Below are 23,358 nucleotides of genomic sequence, written 5' to 3' on the forward strand. Positions count from 1 at the left end.
ATGGAGATGCCCTAGATTTACTTCACTTAACCCATCTTGTCACTCGAAGTACGATATTCCAGAACGAAGTCAACGCTGAATAACAATCTCCCAAACCCTGGTATCAACAGACCTTCGCAAACACGAAATCCCTCCTCACCTCACCCCCTCTCTCCCAACCCTCCTCCGCCTTCCAAACAGCGCCCTCCACAACCCACCCTTCCGCCTCGCACCACCCTCTCCCCCTACAGTCTTGACCGACCCACCAATCTCAACCGTCGACCTCCCCCGCTCGGCCATCGCTTTCCTCTCTCTCACCTCCCTCCGCACCCGCAGCACCTCCTGGCCGACCACCTCAAATACCTCGTCCACCCCTTCCCCAGTCTTGGCCGACACCTCGAGAAACAAAACGTCCGCTCCGCTGCCGGCATGCGCATCCGCGCGACAGCCCGCTGCGACTGCAGGACCGCGACGGGTTCGTCGTCGTCAAAGGAGGATGAGGAGCAGGAGGACAGCGGGGTGTCGCTCTTGTTGCCGACCAGGATAAGCGGGCAGATTCGGCCTTTGTCATCACATCCACCACCACCACCACCAACTGCGGTCGTGTTCTCAATGTTGCCCGCCGCCGCCGCGAGTTTCGCGATCAGAGACGGCGAGAAAGAACGGGGACGAATACTGCTACTAGTAGTAGTAACAATAAGAGAACGACGGATGGACGGGGCAGAAGAAAAAGAAGAAGAAGAAGAAGATGCAGGGGAAAAGTGCTCGTGCATAAACTCGGCTAGGCCCTGCGCCAGGCGGAAGGAGGCGTCGTCGCGGACCGAGTAGACGAGCACGGCCGCCTCGGTGATGGAGAGGGCCTGGGCAAGCATTGGGTTGCTGTGGAGGTGCTTGGAGGGCAACTCGAGGGTGTCGATCATGTAGGTTTGTTTGTAGGTCTGGGTCTGAGGGGAATGATGGTTCCCGTTGCTGTTGTTGTTGGGGTGGGGTTGGAGGTTGCTCTTGGTGATGGGTGAACTGGGAATAAGAGTCGTCGGCAACGTGGGAGTGCTGGCGGTAGTAGTAGTAGTGGTGGTGATGGTGGGCGGCGTCATGTCGAGGGTGACTGGATGTCGGCGCCCGCGCTCGTAGAAGGGGTCCGGAGGGTGGTCTTCGCCGTGGAAGGTGCCTTGGGCGAACTGAAGTGGTCGTTCATTAGCTATCACGCTGGTGATGGACCTTGACTGGGTGGGAGGTTGGTTGCTCACCCGGGTCAGAAGGGCCGTTTTGCCTGTGCCTCTACCTCCAATTACAAGGATGCGGAACTCGGCGGCTGGCTTCTGTTCCCACGCACTTCGGGCAGCGTCTTCGGCCTCTCGTCGCCGCTTTTCATCTTCAGCGGATGCTACGGTTTCTTGCCAGCGGAAGATCGCCTTAAGATATTTGGCCTCGTCAGGGGTCCAGACTAATGAGTTGACCATCTTAGACGGGTTTCTCATTCTCGCTGTTCCTTTGTGGTTTTTTCTTGTTGTGATCGAGACGAATCATTGAGGTTGGTGTTGAACTTTCTCGGCATTATGAAACAATGAAGGAAATCTTTGTTTCGAGGACGGGACATTCTGGGCAGGTCTACAAATCATCTCGAGCTGAGCCTCCAGCAGCCGGACCGGAAGATGGGATGAGAACAAGATACCGCAGCATTGAACACGGCAGCGTGGGGGCGACGCAATAGGCTGGGCCATAGGCATCACGATCGACTGCCTTCTGGCAGATATCAACTTCCGACATGGGGCTGGCGTCGGAAGCGCTGCAAGATCGTCACCGTCCCCCGTTCCAGGATCTGATGAGCGCCTTCTTTGTCCTACGCTTTCTGTAGAAGGCTTGAAACAGAGGTAAGTACTTACCTAGTCGGCACTACAGCGCTCCTGAATCGACCACTGTAAGCGATCATCAACCAAGTCTTCTACTTTCTGATGATCTGAGCTCTAGGCCGATGATGCGAGACTTGGGATTGCGTCGATCACCGAATCCTCCCCATTTCCTCCCATATCATGGGTGCTTGTTCTTCCCGCCGAGTCACACTCCGCTGACGAGTCTGTGCAAATAGCGCCAAAGTCGATGAAGCCCCTTCTGAATGTCTGCCATAGGTAATGCAGCCGTCAGCATTGGTTCAACTCGCCATAGTGTAAGCCTGTCCGTCCTATTACTCACCCAGACCCCCCCAAAACCAACATGCAGACTACGGTTGAAGCGTAGAGGTTTGCTTTTCCACTTTCCGCGATGCGAACGTTCCACCAACGTAGGAGGGGAGGAAAGCTGCCTGGCCATGGTTGGTTACCACCTGAATATGAAGGCCGTCAGTACCTGGTACTCGGTTCGCCTCTACATGCCTGCCAACACTGGCGGAGACAAGAAGAAAGGAAGGGGTGATTACCTCAAAGCCGGCAAACCGATCAACACCATCATCCCCATAGCATGCTTGCATCTCAACGATACGCTCACCGCCTGGACCATCAATTGGAAACTCGAACTTCTCTGTCAGCTTGGACGACAGTGTCGCCGACGTCAAAGCCGCGTCCGAGTAGCCGAAACGGAGCGGACTCTGGCCTGCCGCGCGAGATATTTCAATGGCGAGCACAATTGGAATGGATTCATCGCTTTCATCAACCCAGACGGTGGCACCGAGAACGTGCTGCAACTCTTGACCTCGGACACCTCCGAATATCAGGGTCGACAAGGGCAAATCCTGGTCAGGATCTGATTTCAGTATGCGCTTGGTCCCTAGGAATGTGAGGTGTGGCCCGGGAAAGTCAGGGTGCCAGAGGGTTGTGTGGTCGAATCCCTCGGGCCCCGCTTGATCTGTGTGACTCGGTCGTCCGTTTGAGATGGATAAGGACCGTAGCTCAAGGGCCTAGAGTCGAAAGGATGTGGTTAGATCAGGCAAAGTGAGCATTGGGAACTACCCAGAGGAGAGACTGACGTCGAAGCCACCTTTCAAATGTTTAACAACAACTTGCCCTCGTAGGACAAGTCTTTTCTTCGGAATACCATGATGATCTCCAACGCAGTCCGATGAAGTCCTCGCCGCTGATATGACGGACAATCCGCGGATCCACGTTGATCGTGGGCAAGGCTGAAGCCCTCGATGCGAAGCAATCCCCGCCCGCGGCAGACCACCACCGTCTCATTGCTAGGACAATGGTATCCCAGCCTCACGGAGGCACAATTCCCATGACGAATTCGTAACCCGGAGATGTATTGCCGACCGTGGATTTCGACGGTAAACACAAAGAGAGCCGTGGCATCGTCAGGAATCGGTACAGTTCGTTCGCATAGCGCGCTTTTACCGGGCACAAAGCACCTCTTCGCTGCTGGCTGTTTCCCAGTCCATATCAACACTGGATGAGTCGCCGTTGTCTTCGATGGAGAACGGCACGGAGCTGCCATCACAGCTGGCGCTTCCAGCCTTGGACAGTAGATCCAAGAGAGAGGAAACCAACGCCCATACCCGTTTTCTACTGACCACAACCGGGAGGTGTCGCAACTCTCGGACAGAGAAATACGTCGACTTCCACCGACCCTTGAACGAAGAGTCGTGGGGATGCCGTTGGGTCTCGAAGATGAAATCGAACTCCCGCCCTGAGAGAAAGCGAGTTCTCCAGAATTTATCATGCAGATGGACGTTGGCGACCGCCGGGGAGACCATTCTCACAGCAGCAACGTCAGGCGCAGGGAGCCGTACGAGAATCGACTGCAGGATCTCGACGGTCAGCATTTGGAAGGCATCCGCGTGAGTCGGCCTAGCGTATCTTTGCAGTCGCGTGGGGCAATTCGCAGTAGGAATGCTATCGTTGGTCCGCTGTTCGAAAATGCGATCTAGCTCATGTAGGTGAAGAGGATACTCTTCACCGTCATTGGGGTCATTGTCGGCCCATGAGGACAGATGGGGTTCTTCGCCGGGGCCAAGCACGCGGCAGTCGTCGTCATAGCTGACCGTTCCGCCGTAATTGTGATCCCAGTCAAACATGATCTCCTCATTCCTGAAGGAGAGGCAGAGGTCGAAAAGGAGTTGCAGCTCCCGGTCACCCCACGACAAGCGTTTGAAGAGGATGCACCAGCAAGTCGAGTGGAAAGGAAACCCGATGAGGCGAGGACTGCTATCCAGGTGAATAGGCGTAGCTTGAATACTCGGCGGCATCAGATCAATATTCCTCTCAGGCTCCGCGACGCGGTCCCGCGGGCGACCTGCCCTGCTGACGGCGGCGACGTCGGCGAGACGAAGCTTGAATCCGACGGCGAGCCCTGCTTTCATGCCTGGTATTCGCGGGTCTTGGTTTGCGGCGCAGACTAGGAGAAGGATGCTAGCAGACGCCCATGCCCTTGCCCGTGTCTGGCTGTCTCTGTATCATGATGGGATGGTTATTTACCAGCTTTGGGGGATTGGGGCGCCGCAGACAATGCAGCATTTCTTGGGAACAGACATTCGCGAAGGTCCCTGAGCGCCCCAGGCTCAAGCCGGCACTATCCTACTCGTACTGATGCTGGAAGATGTCCTCTGTTGACCCAAGTCCGGGCTTAGTGGTGTAGGTATTGACATTGTGATGCAAGTGCACCGTGATCACGGCACTAGATTTCGCCGATCTCCCCAGTGAGAGCGCCAGATTGACAGGGGATTGTTACAATCAGCGGCATCTTAAACCTGGTCAAGAGGTAACTAATCCCATTGGTCGCTGTACTCGCCCACGGTGTCTTGTGTGTATTGGGGTCGGGTCAGAGAGCGGGAATCAGAGCAGTGTCAAAGAGTTGTAGGAGCAATAACGTTACAGCCGCGAGAGCAATACAGTTGTGAGAATTACTGAATACAGAGTAATCTGCCAACAGTGACACGGTTAGATAGGAGATTTACCTTGGCTTAGAATACTCGGCCAACTCAGAAGGAAAAAGGGCTTTCAAGCTCTATAGCCTCGGTTAACGGATCAAAACCCCTGGGTCGGACATATACATCAATGGATTTTCTATGCCGCTATAATTATGATTCCTTACGACGGAGTGGTTTACCTTGCTCGTTTTCTTAACTTTGTAAGTGTATCCGTACTTTGACTGCTTTCGAAACCGGAAACACCCCACTTTTGCGGCCCAGAACAAACCCCGCCAGACGACACCGACCAGGCAAGCCGGGGTCTGCAATGTCGAAACCATCCCCGATAAGCACGTTCTGAAGCTCTATCACACTCGCAGCAACCGTCCCGTCACATCCCGCTCCTCTCCCGCCTCGCCCGTCCCCGACCATGGCGACCGCCCAAACCGAATTCCCCCCGCCAAAGGTCCTCACGTACCCCGCGTCAGCCCCGCCAACGCTAATCACCCAGGGCGCCGAAGGCCGCCTTTACAAGACGACGCACCTGCTCCCCGACCGGCCGTGCGCGCTCAAATACCGCCCGCCAAAACCTTACCGGCACCCAATACTCGATGCCCGCCTGACCAAGGCGCGCCTCTCGTCCGAGGCAAAGGTCCTCGAGAGGTGCCGGCGCGAGGGCGTGCCTGTCCCGGCCGTGTACGCCATGGACCCGGCCGCGGGGTGGATGATGATGGAGTGGATCGAGGGGATACCCGTGCGGATGGGCATCAACGAGTGGCTTGGTGAGAGGTCTGACGGCGAAGAAGAAGAGGGAGCAGCGGCGGCGGTGGAAACGGACTCTGCTCGACAAGAAGAAGCGGACGAGACGACGACGACGCCGCTCGTTGACCTGATGAAGAGGATCGGCGCGGCGGTGGGCGCGCTGCACCGGACCGGGGTGGTACACGGGGACTTGACGACGAGCAACATGATGCTTAGGCCGCCGCCGAGTCAAGGCGGTCAGGTCGACGGGGGCACTGCTGGGGAAGAGAAGGAGGACAAGGCCAAGGTGCTCGAGGGGGATGTGGTGCTGATCGATTTTGGGCTTGCGACGCAGAGCATGTCAGACGAGGACCGGGCCGTGGATCTCTACGTTCTGGAGAGGGCGTTTGCCAGCACCCACCCAAGGGCCGAGAGGCTCTTTGCTACTGTTCTCGCATCGTACAAGGACACGTTCAAGAAGGCATCCTCAGTGTTAGTCAAACTGGCGGACGTGAGGATGCGCGGGCGGAAGAGGAGTATGCTAGGATAGATATAAGGAGGCACAAACAGAAAGAAATCTTAGCGGTACCAACCGAATTAAGCAAGGAAAGTTTAACCACTTCAGCAGACACAGTTTGTGGTTTAAAGCGTGTCGATGCTAAACAAACCACTGAGCCATAGACAATGCCTGATGCGACTGGTGGTAATGTTGTAGGTGGCAAGTTGGACCCAGCTTTTGAACTTGACTGCCCTCGCTCTACCTCCTGACACCGACATTTGTGGCACTGTGAATAAACATGAGGATTGCTTAGATCGCAGACATGAAATCACCTCGCTTCGAGGTGGAGTCGCAACTCATCCGGCAGACTGTAGTCAATTCAAAACCGGGGTTGCCCCTATGTATGTACAAGAAGCTTGAAGTCTATCAATCGGGCAAATCTTTGGCGCCCTGTCCCGTATTCCTGGCTCCGATCGTGGAGCATGGCTGGACGTAAGGCACCTGTATTCTTCCCGATTCGGAGCGTCCAAAATGGGTATATAGCCGTCCCATGTTTCGGTCACGGACGGCAAAAAAAGAAGAGAAACTGGCATCACATCATAACGTCGGAAGATGGATGGATCGTCCAACACCCGACTCGCAGTTATTCCGTAAACGAATGCAGCTTGGATCGAGTCGGAGGTCTCTGCCTTAGTTGAACCACCACTCGATCGCTCGGCGGCCGTCGGTGAGAGACCCAAACAGCTCATTGAACATCTTCTCGGTGCCGTCAATGTCGCCGGGGGCGCAGCTCGGGCACTTGTCGCGGACCGTGGCCTGGATGGTCTTGCCGCCGGCCCTGATGGTGATGCCCTTGTTGCACATTGGGTTGCCGTTGGACTGAGCGCCCATCAGCGCCGCCGAGACGGCGACGAGGTTTTCCTTCAGGTCCTTGCCGGTGTCGTCGAAGCCGCAGGCGCCCATACCCAATTGGAAGTACGTGAGGTCACCACTGTAAACCGTTGATCCACCGCTCCCAGCTTCAGCGGTCCCGGATTCGCCGCTCCCGGATGCCCCCTTACCGCTGCCAGTTTCTGGAGGTGGGTTAGGGGATGGCGCCGGAAGGGAAGGGGTAGACGACTCCACCACCGGGCTATCCATAGAAGCGGATGTCAGTATATGAATGATCAAGTTGTGTGTCTGCAGTTGCAGAAACATACGGAGGAGGCTGCACCACCGGGGGAGCCTGCGAGGTGGTAGCCGGCGGAGAGACGCTTGTCGTGTCATCCTCATAGAACTGACCAGGGCTGGCACTGGCGCTAGAGCTCGCCGGTGTCGTGGGCGTCGTGGTGGCGGGGGTGGTGCTTGGCATGATCAGCTCGGTGGTGCTGTCGTCGACAATAGCGGTAACTGTTTCGTAGACGGTCTCGGTGACCCAGTGCACCACCAGCCCGCGTTTGTGATGATGACCGTGCTCCTTCTTCCGGTGCTGATGACCATGACCATGGCCATGCGGCTGGCCAACGGCGAACGAGGCCAGCAGGCCGGCGACAAGGACAGTGGCCTTCATATTGTTGACCAAGAACGGCTTGGAGTCGATATCGGTGACGCAGTGTGTGCCCTTCGTGAGGAACGAAGCGAGGAGTAGATCGGCTTCTGACCTGATGCCAAAGGAGTGTGTAGTTCGTCGACGGGAGCAAGGATGTAGCTAAGTTGTGATATGTCGTCAAATGAAGGTGAGCTCACTGAGCCAGATCAAGAAAGGAATGAATGTTGGCCGTCGGGCTGAAGCAAACAAGAAAACGACGAGGGTTGGGAGGAAAAGAGCGCATGGCAACAGGGCAACGAGACAGCCGAGATTTAAGACATCCCAGACCTCTGGGTGGCCAACCAAGGGTGGGCTGCGGAGCAGCCGGGGCGAAGGGGCGTGGACAGTCGGAGCTCCAGGGTGCAGTTTCGGCACCTCGTCCAAACACGTCGCTATTACAAGGATAGTTGGAGGTACAAGAGCGGCCTCAAGCTGCTGTTAAAGAGCCCTTCAAGCCCACTACGTGGGACGCCTTCTTCTTAGATGTAGCAGCCAAACAGGGTTGGTCAGTGTGTGGCGTAGCTTCCTCGTATCTGCCGTTAGTGAGCATTCGGCTCATCAGGTTTTGTCAGAAAAATGGCGCCAGACGAACCTGTTCCTTGCAACTGTCTGCAAGGCACCGGACGGGAGCTGTTCCACATCCCTGCCATTCAGGCACAGCGAGCCAACCGTCACCCGGAACGGAAACCACCCCAGCCAATGAGAACATTGACGCGTTGGGAGACATGTCAGTTCTGACCCACTTGCAGAATTCCGCCCAAAAATCGATGACCACGTCCATTCGCCCTGCAATGGCGCTCGATGCATGCCGGTTAGTGGCATGAAGCGAAACGCGTGGCGGCCTCCACAAGGGCCTGACTTCTCCCGCGCGCCGAATCCCCGATCAAGGCACTTGGAGGTCGGAGAGCTGGGCAAGAGCCTGCCAGCTGGAGGGGTAACAATGTTCGTCCGAAGAGTCCTGGGACGGCACGGGGCGCGCCAGGGGTAAAAGGCACAGCCGGCCTGATCCTTCTCTGACGACTTGTCTCTTCGACTCTTGTTTCTCTGCATCATTTGCCGTGCTGAATTCCCGAATTTGTACGTTCCAGCATTGAGAGCTATCGCGAACCTCTGTCAACAAGCCGGTACAGCTGGTCCAAGTCCGCTCCCGGTCCCTGGGTGTTCTCGGCTTCAGTAGGGCTGGCTGCCAATGATGGAACCCACCATTTGCGGGTGCAGATGCCGGCCTTCGGCATCCCTCGGCGCTGCACACGTGTCGGTAGGGAGTCCAAAGAGTCCAGTGAGCCTTGTGGGGAAAACATCAAGTTTCTCATCCCGCCTCGCCCGCATACTCGCCCCCCCTACCTTCATCTGTGGGAATGTCGGTCCGAGTTCTCAGGAGTGCATTTTGATGGATTTTCTCTCGTCATTGTTTCTGGGTAAACGTGTACAGGAACAGACCTTCTCTGCTGAATGTGGGGCGATCCTCGTCCTCGATCTCGGTGATAGTGAAGGCTTTCCTGGCCGCCTTGAGAAACTGCATGTCGGCCCGCCGCCTTTTTTTGAAGCAGAAAAAGATGGTGGCGGTGGAGACCAAGGCCATGAGATTTTGCAATGTCTGCATCAGGAGCGGGAAGGCCGGCTCAAAGTACACGCAATCGGCGGCGAGGATGATGTCGGGCTTGAAATCGAGGATTTCTTGTGAGAGCGGCTCGCCCCTGCATGGCAAATTCATTGTTAGTAGAGCAAAGCAATCTTGAGACGTACGCTCCATTGGAGCTTCATCAGGCACATCCTCATGCTCGCTCAACCCAACCGGAACGATTCGCTGGTGGCAGTAGTCACTGCAGCAGAGAATAGCTTGGTGTGATGCGGGGGAAGGGGGGGAGGAGGGGGGTAACACCACGGCAGAGAGGGGATACCACTACTCACCAATTGAGCACTCTGGCCCTGACCCGATCGTCGAGCCCGTTCAACGAAATGTTGTGTTGCATCAGCGATTCCATCTCTACCATGTCGGTGAGATACAGAGGATGTTCGAGGCTGGCACAACCTCGTGCAACGGTAAGTCCAACAACTCCCCCTCCAGCGCCGAGCTCGAGTCTGTGAGAAGTAGAGACTGTGTCAGTGGCCCGCACCACCAGAAAGCCTCATCACAGCAACAGGCGATGACTAAGGGTGATAGATGTGGACCGACATTCTCGCATGTTGCAGCCTGTCTCGATGGTAGCGCAGCATGTGCTTGGCCAGCACCATGCCCGCCGGCCAGAGCTGGCCTCCGCATCCCGACTTGAGGTCCTCATGCAGCTTGAGAGGCTCACCCAGGAGGCCCGAAAAGTCCACTTCTGTGGTTCCGGCAGCCTTGTATTCTGGAAGGGGCGCAAAGTCGTCGCCGAATGCAAGGGGTGAGAATTCTGGCGAGGGCGATCTCTGCCTGTCGCTCATGTTCAGGCAGTCTTCGACCCAGATTCTGATGCAGTATGAGGCGTAACCAACTTTGCGTTGACTGCTCAATCAATAAGATAACCCGTTGGCGAGATGCGGGGCAAAATCTGAGACTTCGAAACAGTTGTTTGGACCTTCCCCACCATATTAGTTGAAACCACTCCACCTCCACAACGTGACAACATAAATCATACGATACCTTACCGAGCTTACCTACCCTCAGGCTTAGATCCATGCAGCATTATCAATCGCAAAATGCAGATTGTCCTCCGACTTCATTTGACTACTCCCGCCACATTGTCACTACCAGTGCAAGCTTATCCCCAACCACACACTCCTCCGCTCTCATCCGCTCCCTTCGCTCGTGGACAATCGACATCAAAGATGCCGGGCCAGCCTTCTGGATGATTTGCTGGCCTCCCCCCTAATAGGAGTAACTGGCACGAAGGAGCCTTTTGTCGAGATATGCCCTCACCTGGCAGGTATCGTCATGCTCGTCCCGCCTCCCTCAATCCTCATGGTCCACCGACTGGAATGCTTTACATTGGCCAACCCCCATCCACAATGCTCCCTTCGAATAATCGTGTGTCGATCAAAAAGAAGAGATAGGAAAGTCAGGGCGCTGGGTCGGGGGCTGGCTAGCTTACCTGGTTCTGCTCCCTTGCCAACATCACCGAGCAAGGACGACAACAATGATCGAATACCAAGTCCCAACCACCCCTTGAAGATTGGCTTCACGGTTGAAGATCAGACTCCCTGGGGGAATCCCATCGGTTCTCCTTTCCCCATTGTTCTCCTCCTTTCGCTCTCAATTCTCCCACGACACGTAGTCGACGACGTTCAATAGAGCCAGCACCAGCAGAGGTGCCTTTGCAGTCAACACCATGGGATCACTGGCCGTGATCTTGGCCACGGCCTTGCTCTTTGCAGGGCTCACCACGGCCAGCCCGTCCTTTGCACTCTTAATCAACGCCCAAGTACCTCCAGTCGCCAGAATCGGGCAGCTCTTCTCCTTCGTCTTCTCCCCATCCACATTTTCCTCCAGCTCGCCCATAGCTTACAGCCTATCCAACGCTCCCTAGTGGCTCTCCATCGAAAGCGATTCTTGGCGGTTGTTTGGGACTCCAGGACCAGACGATGTCCCGTCGGGAGAGTTGGCAGGCGTGCCTGTGAGTCTTGTGGCTACTGATGACACGGGGTCAACCACACACACGGCAACCTTTGTGGTATCACGGGCGTCTGTGCCGAGGGTTGAGATCCCTTTTGAGAAACAAGCTCCCAAACTTTGCACAATCTCCAGTCCATCAGCTATCTTGTCTGCCCCGGGAAAGGCGTTTTCGTTCCGGCTGGACCTAAACACATTCTCCATACCGCCAGGCATTCCATCAGATACTATGCCACCATGGCTGACAACACGCCGCTCCCGGCCTAGATATCCTTCGACTCCTCCCGGCTCTCTTTCACCGGCAAGACTCCATCCGCGGAATCTCTCATTCAGCCTCCACAGCGCTTTTCTTTCCGAGTCATTGCCAGCGACGTGGCCGGCTTCGCGGGAGCAGCTCTGGGGTTTCGACATTCACGTGGGAACCCACCAGCTTGTGGGGCAGACGAGACCGTCATTGTCTTGAATGCTACCCGTGGGACACTTTTTGTCATGTACTGGACTGATGGATACGGTCAGGGTCGATGGCAAACCAGCCGACCCCGGCACCGTCTCGATCGCCTCCACGGCGAATATGCTCCCTTGGCTGTCGGCCAACAAGCACACCTGGCATATGACTGGCGTGCCCCCAGAGAATACCGAGTCGCCCAACTTCACAGTTACGTTACGCTCCGTGATACCTTCACAAACAACCTGAACCTGACCATCTTGATCAAGCTGAACGGTGGCACGTCCGGTTTATTCACTGGGAGCCTACCGGGGTTTGCCATCATTCCCGGGAAGCCGTTCTCGTTTGACCGGCGACCGTACCTGTTGAATCCTCAGGATACCGAGATCTCAGTTGAGACGAGCTCGCCGTATTCTTGGATCCAGTTCGGTGCAAGCACGGTGGCACTGTTTGGAGAAGCACCCGGTAGCTTGAAGGACGGCCTTGTCACGCTTGAGATCAAGGCCAGATCGAGGACTCCAAGAAGTCGGCTGCGTTATCTTTCAACATCGTCGTTCGTGCATTGTCGGGCAGTGAAGCAACACCCTCCGAAACCGCGAAGTCCGGGCCGCGCCGGACAGACTCTTCGGGCAGCCACCGTCCTCTGACTGGAGACGGCTCGGGGAACGGTCAATTCAACCCCGTGCTGCTGGTCGTTCTCTTACCGCTCCTCCTCCTCCTGGCCTTGGCTGTGTGCGCGCTATTTGGGTATCTCCGCCGACGAAGGACCGCCAGAGACCTCCGCTCAGCACGCGGAACATATCAGGTCCTCTTCCGGTAATGTTTGTGACAAGCGCTGCTCCACTGCTGCCGCCTAACCCTCTTCCCGACTTTACCAAACGCTTAGGCGACAGCTTGTCGGCTGATGATGTTTCTGGATCCGAGAAGAAGGGCTATCTCGAGTCGCGAAACGCTTTCCTGACCAAACCGGACCTGCCTCGACAACCAGTTTCTATGCGAGTACTTGTCAAGCAGCACTCCTTCCACGGAACCTGGCGACACCTCTTCAGAAACCGGCGGAACATTTGCCGTTGTCAGCAAAGGTCTGGTGACGCTGCGGCCGGGAGCGCGGGGCAAGATCAGCAGCTCTCTGAGCTTCATCATCGAGCCCAGTATTGGCGAGCTGGTCGACTCGCAGGACATTGACTCGGCCGGCCATGACAGCAGACAGTCATTGCTGGACAAGATTGAAATCAACGTTCTGAGACTCCAGAATCCTAAGCGAGCGTTCACAGCGTCGCCATCCCCCACAGACGCGACGTCAACCCCGCGACCGGTCTCTCCGCGGACGGCTCCGGAAAATGTGTCACTACGAGCGGAATCGCGATTCTCCTACTATCCACCTGCGTCTTCGGTTCGCAAACTTTCCTGGCGGTGGCTCGAAGCGGTCAAAGGGAGACGTCAGGGGTCAAAGCTGGTGCCGGGAATGAAGAGGCAGAGCTAGCAGCTAAGTGTGTTGATGGTCGACACGCAGGATTCCAAGAAGACAGAACAGCCACCGCCAACCCCCCAGTCACCCACGAGGGTACTAATGCACGACTCCTCGCATCATCCTCGCTGCCACTCCCGAGGTTTCCAGGTCGAGCTCTATTCAGCCGACCGTCCACCAGGGGAAGCGGCCCGGCAACGAGCACGAAACTCGAACATCCGTCTCGGGAGCAAGCCAGATCGAGCGACATAGCAGCAAGTGCGGCGATCCCCGCTTCCAGTTCGCCCGTCATACAAGAGAAATCCACTCCCGGTTTTCCGATTCACGGCGAGACTCCAGCAGAGTTGCTGGCATTGTCGGGCTCAATCCATTCCACCCATCCAAGACATGGTCGAGAGTCCCTACGATGAACGAGTGGGTGGACGAGACGGTCTCGAGTCTGGCACTGAGCAGGACTGCTTCGCAGCATCAGCAAAACTGGACGGTGCTGCAGGAGCCGCCCGTCAACCACAACAAATATTCAGGGTGGCGCCATGGTATCGCGCATGTTCCCTGATACCGCGTCCTCCGTTCGGTTGCCACGGGTCTCGGAAAGGGAAGCTGATCCGGAAGGCAAAAAAAGGTAAAGAAAGGCAGGTTGGAGCCCTCGGCTGATCCTTCAAGGTCTGCCGCGGCTTTAGCAGCTGATGGGCGAAGGGATGAGCAACGGGAGGTCAGGCTGACCGTGTTTTATGACTCCGAGGTCGGTAATACCGTAGTCGTTAGGGTTGGAAGTAATGGTATCAGCATTCGGCGATGCTGTCATGTTGGATTCCCTCTGATGAAATTTTACCTTCCTTTGTGATTGAATGACAACAGCGTCATTGCCGTTTGCTGCGTTGCAATTGCCCGATTGAGCAATGCCTGCTCATGAGTTAATTATTGGCGCAGGAGCAAATTCTGGACTCGCTTTTCCAGTCGCATCAGAGTCTCAAAATGCTACTTGTCTATTTGCACTAACCCCTGGCCTTCGGTGGACTTATCTCCACTTACTTTGACCAACCGTAAACTGTGGCCAGCCCACCAATCACAGCAAGATTTGAAGGCCATCGCGGCCATCGTCCATTGAATCAAGGGACTCAAACGCATCAGCAACATTACACATGCAAACCAGAGAACTGGGCGATTTGTCCAGCAAAACAGTCGCGCCAGAGGGCTGGGCGCGTCTGGCGTTTCACTTAGAGGTTCGGATCCGAGGTCTTGATGCAAAAGAACATTGGCAGTGTTGGCAACAGAATGCCTAGGCTATAATTGGCAGTAGCGAGTGGGGATAATAAGTGCACCAAAGCCAGTGGTAAGTGCAAATACTCAAGCCTCTCAAATGGGCCCCGCATTCTGTGGTTGCCCAAGTCGGCAAGTTGCCGTGGTTTCCAGGGCCAGAAGCGATCCTCGCGTGATCATCTTGATCAAGAACATGAGGGAGCACGAATCGACGGCGAACAAGGGCTGAAGACTCACTTTAATCCTTTGTTGGAAGTTGACTCTCCGAATCGTTGCAGTGTCCCTGACAGCTAGTACAGCCGAACAACAAATTCACAGCATTAAGCTTACCCCATCATTCAAGTACCTGAAAGTACCTAGAAAACGTTATAGCTGAGTAACTGGACCTTGATTGACCTTTGTTATCAACTCCGCCGGAAGCTAACCCTCGCCTTATCAACACGATATGTTGCTCTTTATTCTGCTGTGAGCTCAGGTTTTTGCTGCTCCAAATAGGTAAGGTAATTTGGATAGATACCGCCCAAGCTTCCGCTCTTTAAGCCCGCCTGGCCTTGGAAGACTGGCTCGCCTTGCTTGTCAGCTGCACGGTCAAACCAGCGAGCCCTTCGCAGGGGCAGCGCCCGTTCCCGCAAAACCCCGCTCCACCATCACCTGAAAGCCAGATCTGCCCGTGCACGACCGGGAGGAACGCAAAAGCGCCCCAGTGACCCGGAATTCAGCAAGCTGAAAGGAAGGAAACCCCAAAGGCACAGAAACAGGGGCGAGAACAGCCTTTGGCGGGGTCACACCACAACGCGCTCAAATTTCACTTGGAGGGCGCCTGACCAATCCTGCCCATTCAACGTCATCAGAAAGCCAGTTTGTTAGCAGGGCACGCCGAGAAAATTTGAACTTGGTTCAAGTCGTTTCGCTGCCTGCCCATTTCCTCTGCCCAAACCTCCCCAGACAAAAACACCCCTCACCCCCACTGGTAGCCGCGCCCGCTGCCGAATTGTATTTCGACATCGCATCACGATGGGCCAGACACTCTCTGAGCCCGTTGTCGAGAAGGTATGTGTTCACATCTCTTTAGTTTTCGAAGCGAGGTTCAGGTGCCTTGTGCTTTTTGCTGGCGCTGGCTGGTGTCCAGGGCTTCGCGCCTGGTGGTGCTCAAACTGCCCCTCCTTAACCGCGATGCTCGCATGCCTCACCACATCACCGTCTTTCTTCTGCAACCGGTTGCCTATCAGCGTCGTTGTTACTCGGACGACTATCTGCCGATAGTACTCGATCACGAAAATGATCTTCCGTGAGCTTCACAGCAGTTCACGTCAAACAGCCTACTGACGCAACGGGACACCACCCCTCTCTCTAGACATCAGCAACTGGCGGAGATGAACGGCTCCTCTACGGCCTGTCGGCCATGCAGGGCTGGCGCATAAGCATGGAGGATGCGCACACGGCGGTACTCAACCTGCTCGAGGATAATCCCAAGGCTGCCAAAGAACATCCGTCCAAACTCTCCTTCTTCGGTGTCTTCGACGGCCACGGCGGCAGCAATGTCGCGCTCTTCGCTGGCGACAATATCCACCGCATCGTTGCAAAACAAGACACATTCAAAGCAGGCAACTACGAGCAGGCCCTGAAGGACGGCTTTCTTGCGACAGACCGAGCCATTCTGAACGGTATGCTAGCCCCGGACATGCCGGCGGACAGGGGGCGGGGACGAGAGCCAGGGTGTTCACGACCGCCCCGCTACCATCACCACCGTGGGGGTATCCGGTGTCTTCGATGACATCCGCTGATTTGGATATTCTGAGCAGATCCAAAGTATGAAGAGGAAGTCTCAGGCTGCACAGCTTGTGTGGGCCTAATTACCGACGACAAGATTTATATTGTTCGTTTCTCTCCCCAGCACTCTCTCCCGCCCCCGCGCCTCCCGTTCCCCACACCCAACTCTGCTGACCACGAAACCACAATTTTGTAGGCAAACGCCGGCGACTCTAGAGGCGTACTTGGAGTCAAGGGCCGGGCGAAACCATTGTCATTTGACCACAAGCCGCAAAATGAAGGTGCGCCAACACAATCCTATGTCTCTGCGATGCAAGCAGCCCCTTGCTGACGTGGCGTTGTGCCGGGGTTTAGGCGAAAAGGCGAGAATCACGGCCGCAGGCGGCTTCGTGGACTTTGGCCGTGTGAACGGAAACCTGGCCTTGTCGAGAGCGATCGGAGATTTTGAGTTCAAGAAGAGTGCCGAGCTGGCACCCGAGCAACAAATTGTCACAGCATATCCCGATGTCGTGGTCCATGAGATGGGTGACGACGACGAGTTCCTCGTTATTGCATGCGACGGTAAGCCCTCGCCTGCAGGAAACCACAAGCCTTCGAGGTTTTGCGCTCACACGAATCTTCTACACTAGGTATCTGGGACTGCCAATCCTCTCAAGCCGTGATCGAGTTTGTCAGGCGTGGGATCGCTGCAAAGCAAGAATTGGACAAGATCTGCGAGAACATGATGGACAACTGTCTGGCATCCAATTCAGAGACGGGCGGCGTGGGTTGTGATAACATGACCATGGTCATCATTGGCTTCCTTAGGGGTCGTACCAAGGAGGAGTGGTATGAGGAGATAGCCAGACGGGTTGCCAATGGAGATGGCCCTTGTGCTCCTCCCGAATATGGTAGGCATACGCCAGCCCCTTGAAGCGCACGTCTGTTATTCTTCTTACCAGCCCTATATACCTGTCTCTTTTTCTGCCCATTTTTGTTCCCAAAGTTTTGTCGCTTGCCCGGTGTGTTCGTAACACCGCTTGTCCTCATGCATCTTCCTTTGCTCTTGGTTAGTCAAGCTACTAACACTTGTCTCTCTCCCCCACTATAGCCGAGTTCCGAGGGCCCGGTGTGCACCACAATTTCGATGACAGCGACAGCGGTTATGACCTCGAGGACCAGAACAAGCAGTCCAAGAACTTCGGCATCGGCGGTTACAGGGGGCGCATCATTTTTCTCGGCGACGGCACCGAGGTGTTAACTGACTCGGACGACACAGAGATGTTTGACAACTCAGAGGAGGACAAAGATCTTGCAATTCAGGTCTCAAAGGGTTCATCGTCATCGTCCACATCGCAGGAGGCCAACTCGGCGGAGGCTACTGGGGGTGAGAAGGCCGCCGCCCCCGCCGTGGATACCGGCTCGTCGACGTCACAGCAGCATGCGCAGGCGGAAACAACGGTGACTGGGGGCAACAAGGCGGATGACGAAAAGAACGGCGAAGAGGCAGAGGCGAAGAAGGGTGCATGAATTGCCATGAAACTTCATGATGGGTTGTTGGACAGAAGTTGAAGGGATCCGCCAACCCCACCAGACATTGAGATGCTTTCTTTTTATACCAAGTTCTTGGTCGAACAAGCATGATGATCATATTATACCATACCATACCCCGCACTGCCCCGTACCAATAACCCACAGCCAAGCTCATGTCTGATGGTTTGAAATGACGGTTTCATTGGGGTTGGGGGTTTGGGATCAAGTCAGGCTGGGGCCGTGGAAGGCGTAGGAAGGAAAGGGGTGCGGGGCTGAAAGGGATGATGGTGTTGGTGGATGGATTTGCTAAGGGATGAGAGGGGAAGGGGTGACATGATGGACCGCTGCTCGTTCTGTGGTTCTTTCCCGCCGTCTCTTTTTCCTTTTTGTTGATTGGCCCCTTTTCTGTTATTGTTACTGCTTCTGTCACTGCTTTGATATGATCTCGTCCCTGATTCCTTGTTGATCTTGTGGATGTGTGTGGCGATCCCACCCGGTGGTGCTTGGGCTACGTGAATGCCCTGGATTGCTCGCAATCTTTATTTTCAATCTCTCGACGGTGAAGATTGGTAAGGTTTCTGCAATCCAAACACCTGCAGATAACGACCCCGAAGTCACTTGGTGAGTACCCTGCTTTTCACGGCTGCGTCCTGAAGCCACAAAACTAGCGATCATTGTCTAGGCAACCAGAAGGACAAATGTCATTAAGGCATTAAGGGGGAGGGATGAAAGTGATAAAGCGACTAGGCCTGGTGAATATCACTTACCAGGCGCTATATGAAGTGAGGCAGCTGCCTACTCCTCGTGTTCCAGGTAAGGTACAGCAGATCGTTCCGTGATAGTTCTCATTTGAAGGAGAAAGGTAATATATCTCCCTATATGAGCGAGCAAAGAAAGAAAAAACGTACAAGCGCTCCCATAACTCCTAGTACCAGTGTCCTTCATCGACCTGGAATCACTGTCCTCAGAACGATAAACCAACAATCAATGCCGCCGACACATGCCGTAAGTTCCCAACCGTCCTCCTTACCCCAGTCAGGGATAATTTGGCCAGAATTGGCGCTCAATGCTTTGCGTCATTGCCTCCTACGAAACCGCCGGTGAGATCAATTCCGTCCAACTGAAAAATCGATATGGCTGGAACTAGTCCCTGAAAATCCACAGAATATATCAATAAATGAAACAGACAATTAGAAGAAATAGGAAAACTCAGAAAATATAACAAATGCAATCAAAAGCACTACGTGCTTACGTGACAAAAACACAGCAACAGTATCGTACCGTCCAGGCCGCTGCGTGCGCCGGCATGTGGATGCCAAGTCCGGTCAGGCCGATCGAAAGGAAGGCCAACGACGGGGCAAGAGGGCCGGGAAGCCGCAGTAGAAAGGGGAAAAGCATGTTCAGACATCGATTTCCATCCTCGCAGCGATATCCTCGCTGACGCCCCTCACGCGACGCTTGTCATCCTCGGCCTCGTCGGTATCCATAGCGCCCGGGCCGTCCTCTTCCTCCTCAAACTCGTCCTCCTCGTCGTAGTCATCGTCGTCGTACTGGCAATTCACATCGCCATCGGCATCGCGGTTCCATACCAGCCCGTCGTCCATGTCATCATCGCTCGCCGTGATGCGCTCGGCAAACTTATCCCCCAACCAGTACCGAGCGCGCTTGTTGGCGCCCAGGTCGTCCGTGTCCTCTTCACCAAGCCCCGTAAGGCTGGCTCTTGTCTTGCGTGACAGGGCCGAGTGCGCCCTCACCCGTGGGCTGTGGCTCATGACGGGTACGCCCCTCACATAGAGGTAGCATACCCGCTTGAGAGCCTTGTTGAAGAAGAAGTAATGTAGAGCCCAAATGGCGCCCTCCTCCTCGTCAAACGGATCGTCGGCGGGTTGATAAGAGAAGATGCTGCAGTCCTTGAGCATCATCTCCTTGTCGATCATAGACCACATTTGCGGGCCCCATGCGGGCGCCGTCGATATGCCCGTGTTAAAGTCGGTCAGTTTCGCCGGGGAGCTGCGTGGTATCGCGACGTCGAGCAGGGTCGAGTTGGGGCGCACGCTGCTGAGAGTGCTGTCTATTTGCGTCATGACGCGCCGCAGTACGCGCTCGCGCTTGAAGTCGGCCGGCCGCAGGACATGGGAGAAGTCGTAGTCGGGATGCGACGCATTGAGCGTGGCGATGAGATAGGCAAACGTGCGCCGGTTCGCGACCTCATCGAACGAGCCGAACGGCGACGAGCGACTCAGGTTGAGGCTCGCGGCCAAGGAATCGCGCTGGGGCGGTGAGAGCGACGCGCCGAATTTGAGCAGGGCGTCATGTTGCGATTGGAGTGATTGCTGGATATTTTTGTAGAGTTTCTTGTCAGAGCCGGCAGCTTTGGTCGTATAAAGGTCGCAGCTGCCTGTGACATGGCAATCCGGCGTGTCGAAATTGAGGGCGCTCGTCACCACGTCAAATGATGGCAGTGATAGGTACTATTGGGTCCTGTAAGCCATGCGCCGCAGCGGAAATGTCGAAAACAGCGTTGAATACCTTCATTTTGCAGTGAAGGTCAGATGCAGCTGGCCTAGCTCCTGTCTAGTCTGGCTGTCGTCGTTCAATGATGGGGATGGATGACGTCGGAAAGCGGCGCGTCGCTGGGGCAGCGGAGAAAATGCCGGAACCCGGCACCGAATGTTAGCACACGTAGCTAACGGGTTATCGCGCGATGTTCACAATGTCAGAATGCGGAAAAGTATTGAGGGCTGAAAGTGGCCGTGGCGGTCGAAAGGGCGACTGTTTGGTGCGAAGTCCGGGAACAGCGGGGAAGCGCAGGTTGGCAGTCTTGTGGTGCCAGACTGGAAGTGAACAAAGCCGGGAACGAGACGTGGGGTGGTGAGTGCCGAGATGCGGCCGCACAGCGTTGATATGTGGTGGTAGTCGAGACGTTTTAAGTACGATAATCGCGATTGAGAGGAGGCAAGTGACGAATGGAATCTCTCGGATTGAAGTCGCGACAGCTTGCGGTCAATAGATGCGTTGGATTTCCATGCATTGTTGTGGTTTCGTGTTCCAAGCTTGCATCATCCGTCACATCTGCCCGCTGGTCCTTGGTCCGGCCCAGCTGGTAGCGTAATCCCGGTCTCGGGGAACACGGGGTAGAACAATCGGCACACCTCTCCCGCCCGCAACACGCCCTTCTGCCGAAAGCTCCGCCTGCACCCATTCCGGGTGTCAAAGCTGTAGTAAACGAATGAGATGCCCAGGAATGCGCACGAGGATCGTTCGGAATGCCATCAACGGGGAGAAGCTGACAAAACCCAACCGTGTCCCCTATTTCATGCTCGGCCACATGGTTTGTCTGTTGGATGATATGTGGGCATGTGCAGCACCGCGTGGCGTTTTTGCTGGGGTGGGGGAATTCCTGGATTGCTGGTCTGCTGCGCCTGGCTGCTATGCCAGAGAGGGTGTTACAATGCTGCATTCGGCCTCTGCTGGGCCTAGCAGTGGGAGGAATTATCTACATGCCCATATCTAGATTCTGCGAATTCTGCGAAAGGAGTTTGCTCCCTCCTGATGGGTAAATGTAGCCCGATGTCCCTCCATTTTCCGCCGGTTTGTCGCACGGGATTCCCCGCATGTTTCGACTCCGGTCGACTGCGTAACGCCCGTAAGACTGGTAAAGTCGAAGCGATTCGCAATCACTCGGCTGCTCGGCTTCGTCGTCGTCATAGAGGGTATCATACAGCGGTTGCGGTCTCACAGAAACCCCACTTCCTTGAGCGAGCTTTCGATCTTCTCCATCTCCTGTGTCCGTCGTGTCAATATGGATCAGTCATTTCGCGGCCAGAAAAATTGATCCGCCGCAATGTCCGGGAAGCGTTCGTCGAGGGCAGGGGAGGAAGGGGATCAATTGAGGGTGCAGCGGAGCTGCTCCTCTACATGATCTTTGTGACTTCGTCCTCGACCTGAGCGGACGGCACGTCAGTAAGACAGAGATTGTTGGGGTCATGGACAGATGGACGCCGGCACACAACTCTGCAAGAGGGAATGCATGTCAGCCACAGGGAAACAGGGGGATACCAACCTCCATATCCTCTAGCGCGTCCTGCTGCGAAATACAGCGTAGGACGTTCTTCTTGCTGCTCTCCTGCAGCTCTCCTGCCAGCAGGAGCTCGTCGAGTATATAATAGGCCTTGGTGAAAGAGAAAATAATGTCGAGCTCGCACACGTTGCCGTAGTATTTGTCCATCTGTTCGACGTATCGGTGGATGATTTCGAGAGTGATTAACTCGTTATCGTCAGAGGAGCAGCCGGCAATGAAGAACAATGAAGCGTATCGGCGGTAGACTATTTTGGTGTCTAGGTAGATGTGAGCAAAGCCCTCACAAGACACGTAGCCTAGTGAACACTTACCCTTGTACTCAAGGAAGTTGCACATCCGAGTGCGCCGCGCCAGCACAAGCTGCGAGACATCCTTCACGATCTTGGCTTTGTCCTTTGGCGACAAAGTGGTAAACCATTTAGCCAGGCGCTACAAGGTGTCGGGTTAGCTTCGTACCGCCGAACGGGGAGAGACAATGGCAACTCACGACTTTCCCTTGGCGAGAAAGTAGGATTAGATAGCTGCCACGATGTGGGTTAGCCGTGACAAGAACACAAAAATGCAAGTCTCCTGACGTACTTGATCGCCATGATGAAGCGCGCCGAGCTTCACCGGCAGCAGCTTGTTGTGTGGTGCAAGCACGAGAGCGAGTTGAATGAGCGGGTTTGACTCCCAATTTCCAATTGCTGGGTTCGGTTCCAGGGTTGGCCACGAGATAATATTGCCTGAGGAACGAATTCTCCCGCTTTGCCCTCTCAAACGTCAGGTCAACCCCGCTTATTTTTGGCTGCCACCAACCCCTTCTGCCAGGCCAAGGTTGACCCAAGAGACCAAGAACAAAATACAGCTATTGTAGGCGATAGAACACATGTGCGTATGCGGACAGTATAGAAGGTAGTAAATCAAGTCGCACGCATCTGATTGTACATCACGATTGGTAAAGCGGGTAAGATAAGACGCGCAAAGCTCTTGATATAACGTTAGTTATATTATTTTCAAGGTCTTCTTTAGGACTCGGGACAGCCCCACTTGCCTTTGGACTTAACTCTTTGATCTTTAATGCTGAGCGAAAAACCAAGTTTATCAGAAACGCTTCGCGTATTGCCCGCATTGCCAATCATACTACACTATCGAACTTGAGAACCTTAAATTAACCCCTTCCTGTGGTTCCCGCGTACGCGCATGCTTTGTGTCGTCTAGAACCGTAGGATCTCTTATTTACCTCTCCAGAGCCAACTGCCCGATATTAAGAGATTTGGGGCTGCCACCTAAGATAAGTGGAATTGACCTGACGAATGAGAAGCCGAACGCAGGGATCAATCAATGGAGGGGCATAGAAGTAGTGGCTACATCAGCGGGGTAAATCCCGATTCTGTAAATAGGTACAGAGAGCATGAATAAGGTACCGAGTATCCGTACAATTGTACTTTTTGAAACCACGTCTGTCACCTCCGAGTCCCAAGCTTCCATTCTTGTCATAACAGGTCGACGTAGACAAAGACATGCCAACAAAGGTACGGTACACTGCAAACCGAGCATGCATGGCATCCGCCTTCTCTATGGTCTCAAGGGAGCAGACCGATTCTGGGGGGGTCGACAGCACACTTAAC

The 23,358-nt window shown here is 55.0% G+C and overlaps 13 protein-coding genes across 13 annotated transcripts; 4 read left to right on the forward strand and 9 right to left on the reverse strand.

Moving 5' to 3' along the window:
- Positions 1-293: 293 nt before the first annotated feature.
- Positions 294-1,439, reverse strand: N657DRAFT_657263 (uncharacterized protein; the record flags this gene model as incomplete). Its single annotated transcript, XM_062794792.1, has 2 exons — positions 294-1,157; positions 1,227-1,439. 2 exons carry the CDS (start codon positions 1,437-1,439, stop codon positions 294-296), a joined length of 1,077 nt encoding a protein of 358 aa, XP_062646219.1.
- A 336-nt stretch (positions 1,440-1,775) lies between these two features.
- N657DRAFT_505032 (uncharacterized protein) lies at positions 1,776-3,010 on the forward strand. Its single transcript, XM_062787697.1, has one exon. It carries the CDS (start codon positions 2,093-2,095, stop codon positions 2,717-2,719), a length of 627 nt encoding a protein of 208 aa, XP_062646220.1. The 5' UTR covers positions 1,776-2,092; the 3' UTR covers positions 2,720-3,010.
- Positions 3,011-3,301: 291 nt separating this feature from the next.
- Positions 3,302-4,270, reverse strand: N657DRAFT_635195 (uncharacterized protein; the record flags this gene model as incomplete). Its single annotated transcript, XM_062791327.1, has 2 exons — positions 3,302-3,424; positions 3,482-4,270. 2 exons carry the CDS (start codon positions 4,268-4,270, stop codon positions 3,302-3,304), a joined length of 912 nt encoding a protein of 303 aa, XP_062646221.1.
- A 976-nt stretch (positions 4,271-5,246) lies between these two features.
- Positions 5,247-6,107, forward strand: N657DRAFT_691694 (kinase-like protein; the record flags this gene model as incomplete). The annotated part of the gene is made up of 1 exon (XM_062797122.1): positions 5,247-6,107. One exon carries the CDS (start codon positions 5,247-5,249, stop codon positions 6,105-6,107), a length of 861 nt encoding a protein of 286 aa, XP_062646222.1.
- Positions 6,108-6,746: 639 nt separating this feature from the next.
- On the reverse strand, positions 6,747-7,317 carry N657DRAFT_599625 (uncharacterized protein; the record flags this gene model as incomplete). The annotated part of the gene is made up of 2 exons (XM_062790059.1): positions 7,252-7,317; positions 6,747-7,175 (listed from the first exon to the last, which is right to left on the reverse strand). The coding sequence occupies exon 2, from the start codon at positions 7,017-7,019 to the stop codon at positions 6,747-6,749; it is 273 nt and encodes a 90-aa protein (XP_062646223.1). The 5' UTR covers positions 7,020-7,175; positions 7,252-7,317.
- On the reverse strand, positions 6,973-7,705 carry N657DRAFT_505553 (uncharacterized protein). The gene is made up of 3 exons (XM_062787701.1): positions 7,338-7,705; positions 7,256-7,281; positions 6,973-7,188 (listed from the first exon to the last, which is right to left on the reverse strand). The coding sequence occupies exons 1-3, from the start codon at positions 7,603-7,605 to the stop codon at positions 7,141-7,143; spliced, it is 342 nt and encodes a 113-aa protein (XP_062646224.1). The 5' UTR covers positions 7,606-7,705; the 3' UTR covers positions 6,973-7,140.
- Positions 7,706-7,867: 162 nt separating this feature from the next.
- Positions 7,868-8,852, reverse strand: N657DRAFT_505207 (uncharacterized protein). The gene is made up of 2 exons (XM_062787699.1): positions 8,216-8,852; positions 7,868-8,145 (listed from the first exon to the last, which is right to left on the reverse strand). The coding sequence occupies exons 1-2, from the start codon at positions 8,674-8,676 to the stop codon at positions 8,130-8,132; spliced, it is 477 nt and encodes a 158-aa protein (XP_062646225.1). The 5' UTR covers positions 8,677-8,852; the 3' UTR covers positions 7,868-8,129.
- Positions 8,853-9,028: 176 nt separating this feature from the next.
- Positions 9,029-10,047, reverse strand: N657DRAFT_576241 (uncharacterized protein; the record flags this gene model as incomplete). The annotated part of the gene is made up of 3 exons (XM_062789159.1): positions 9,029-9,320; positions 9,535-9,705; positions 9,800-10,047. The coding sequence occupies 3 exons, from the start codon at positions 10,045-10,047 to the stop codon at positions 9,029-9,031; spliced, it is 711 nt and encodes a 236-aa protein (XP_062646226.1).
- Positions 10,048-10,931: 884 nt separating this feature from the next.
- On the forward strand, positions 10,932-13,751 carry N657DRAFT_657283 (uncharacterized protein; the record flags this gene model as incomplete). The annotated part of the gene is made up of 13 exons (XM_062794796.1): positions 10,932-11,063; positions 11,130-11,284; positions 11,348-11,613; positions 11,643-11,684; positions 11,746-11,867; positions 11,927-12,142; positions 12,172-12,214; positions 12,278-12,462; positions 12,646-13,113; positions 13,144-13,208; positions 13,268-13,437; positions 13,470-13,650; positions 13,721-13,751. 13 exons carry the CDS (start codon positions 10,932-10,934, stop codon positions 13,749-13,751), a joined length of 2,076 nt encoding a protein of 691 aa, XP_062646227.1.
- A 1,648-nt stretch (positions 13,752-15,399) lies between these two features.
- N657DRAFT_657267 (PP2C-domain-containing protein) lies at positions 15,400-17,664 on the forward strand (the record flags this gene model as incomplete). The annotated part of the gene is made up of 7 exons (XM_062794793.1): positions 15,400-15,435; positions 15,740-16,049; positions 16,188-16,261; positions 16,352-16,436; positions 16,510-16,716; positions 16,785-17,045; positions 17,246-17,664. The coding sequence occupies 7 exons, from the start codon at positions 15,400-15,402 to the stop codon at positions 17,662-17,664; spliced, it is 1,392 nt and encodes a 463-aa protein (XP_062646228.1).
- Positions 17,665-18,742: 1,078 nt separating this feature from the next.
- Positions 18,743-20,549, reverse strand: N657DRAFT_505982 (repressor of RNA polymerase III transcription MAF1). Its single transcript, XM_062787703.1, has 3 exons — positions 20,197-20,549; positions 18,949-20,138; positions 18,743-18,753 (listed from the first exon to the last, which is right to left on the reverse strand). Exons 1-2 carry the CDS (start codon positions 20,200-20,202, stop codon positions 19,068-19,070), a joined length of 1,077 nt encoding a protein of 358 aa, XP_062646229.1. The 5' UTR covers positions 20,203-20,549; the 3' UTR covers positions 18,743-18,753; positions 18,949-19,067.
- On the reverse strand, positions 20,398-21,413 carry N657DRAFT_505360 (uncharacterized protein). Its single transcript, XM_062787700.1, has one exon. The coding sequence runs from the start codon at positions 21,125-21,127 to the stop codon at positions 20,594-20,596; it is 534 nt and encodes a 177-aa protein (XP_062646230.1). The 5' UTR covers positions 21,128-21,413; the 3' UTR covers positions 20,398-20,593.
- Positions 21,355-22,719, reverse strand: N657DRAFT_506139 (Adaptor protein complex sigma subunit). Its single transcript, XM_062787705.1, has 5 exons — positions 22,328-22,719; positions 22,239-22,269; positions 22,060-22,177; positions 21,731-22,005; positions 21,355-21,611 (listed from the first exon to the last, which is right to left on the reverse strand). The coding sequence occupies exons 1-5, from the start codon at positions 22,336-22,338 to the stop codon at positions 21,582-21,584; spliced, it is 465 nt and encodes a 154-aa protein (XP_062646231.1). The 5' UTR covers positions 22,339-22,719; the 3' UTR covers positions 21,355-21,581.
- Positions 22,720-23,358: the final 639 nt, after the last annotated feature.

Source organism: Parathielavia appendiculata (assembly GCF_033297405.1).
Source record: "Parathielavia appendiculata strain CBS 731.68 unplaced genomic scaffold N657scaffold_9, whole genome shotgun sequence".
Lineage (NCBI taxonomy): Eukaryota > Fungi > Ascomycota > Sordariomycetes > Sordariales > Chaetomiaceae > Parathielavia > Parathielavia appendiculata.

Bases quoted from the DNA above. Each gene is read 5' to 3' on its own strand.
- N657DRAFT_505032 (XM_062787697.1), top strand. From the start codon at position 2,093: ATGTCTGCCATAGGTAATGCAGCCGTCAGCATTGGTTCAACTCGCCAT.
- N657DRAFT_505553 (XM_062787701.1), bottom strand. From the start codon at position 7,605: ATGAAGGCCACTGTCCTTGTCGCCGGCCTGCTGGCCTCGTTCGCCGTT. The intron at 7,282-7,337 runs GTCAGTTCTATG...ACCACCTCGCAG, and splicing joins TAGCGCCAGTGCCAGCCCTG to GCTCCCCCGGTGGTGCAGCC. The intron at 7,189-7,255 runs GTATGTTTCTGC...TTCTATGGATAG, and splicing joins CCGGTGGTGCAGCCTCCTCC to CCCGGTGGTGGAGTCGTCTA.
- N657DRAFT_505207 (XM_062787699.1), bottom strand. From the start codon at position 8,676: ATGATGCAGAGAAACAAGAGTCGAAGAGACAAGTCGTCAGAGAAGGAT.
- N657DRAFT_505360 (XM_062787700.1), bottom strand. From the start codon at position 21,127: ATGCAGCATTGTAACACCCTCTCTGGCATAGCAGCCAGGCGCAGCAGA.
- N657DRAFT_506139 (XM_062787705.1), bottom strand. The intron at 22,006-22,059 runs GTAAGTGTTCAC...ACATCTACCTAG, and splicing joins CAACTTCCTTGAGTACAAGG to ACACCAAAATAGTCTACCGC. The intron at 21,612-21,730 runs GTTGGTATCCCC...CCGTCCGCTCAG, and splicing joins ACGCGCTAGAGGATATGGAG to GTCGAGGACGAAGTCACAAA.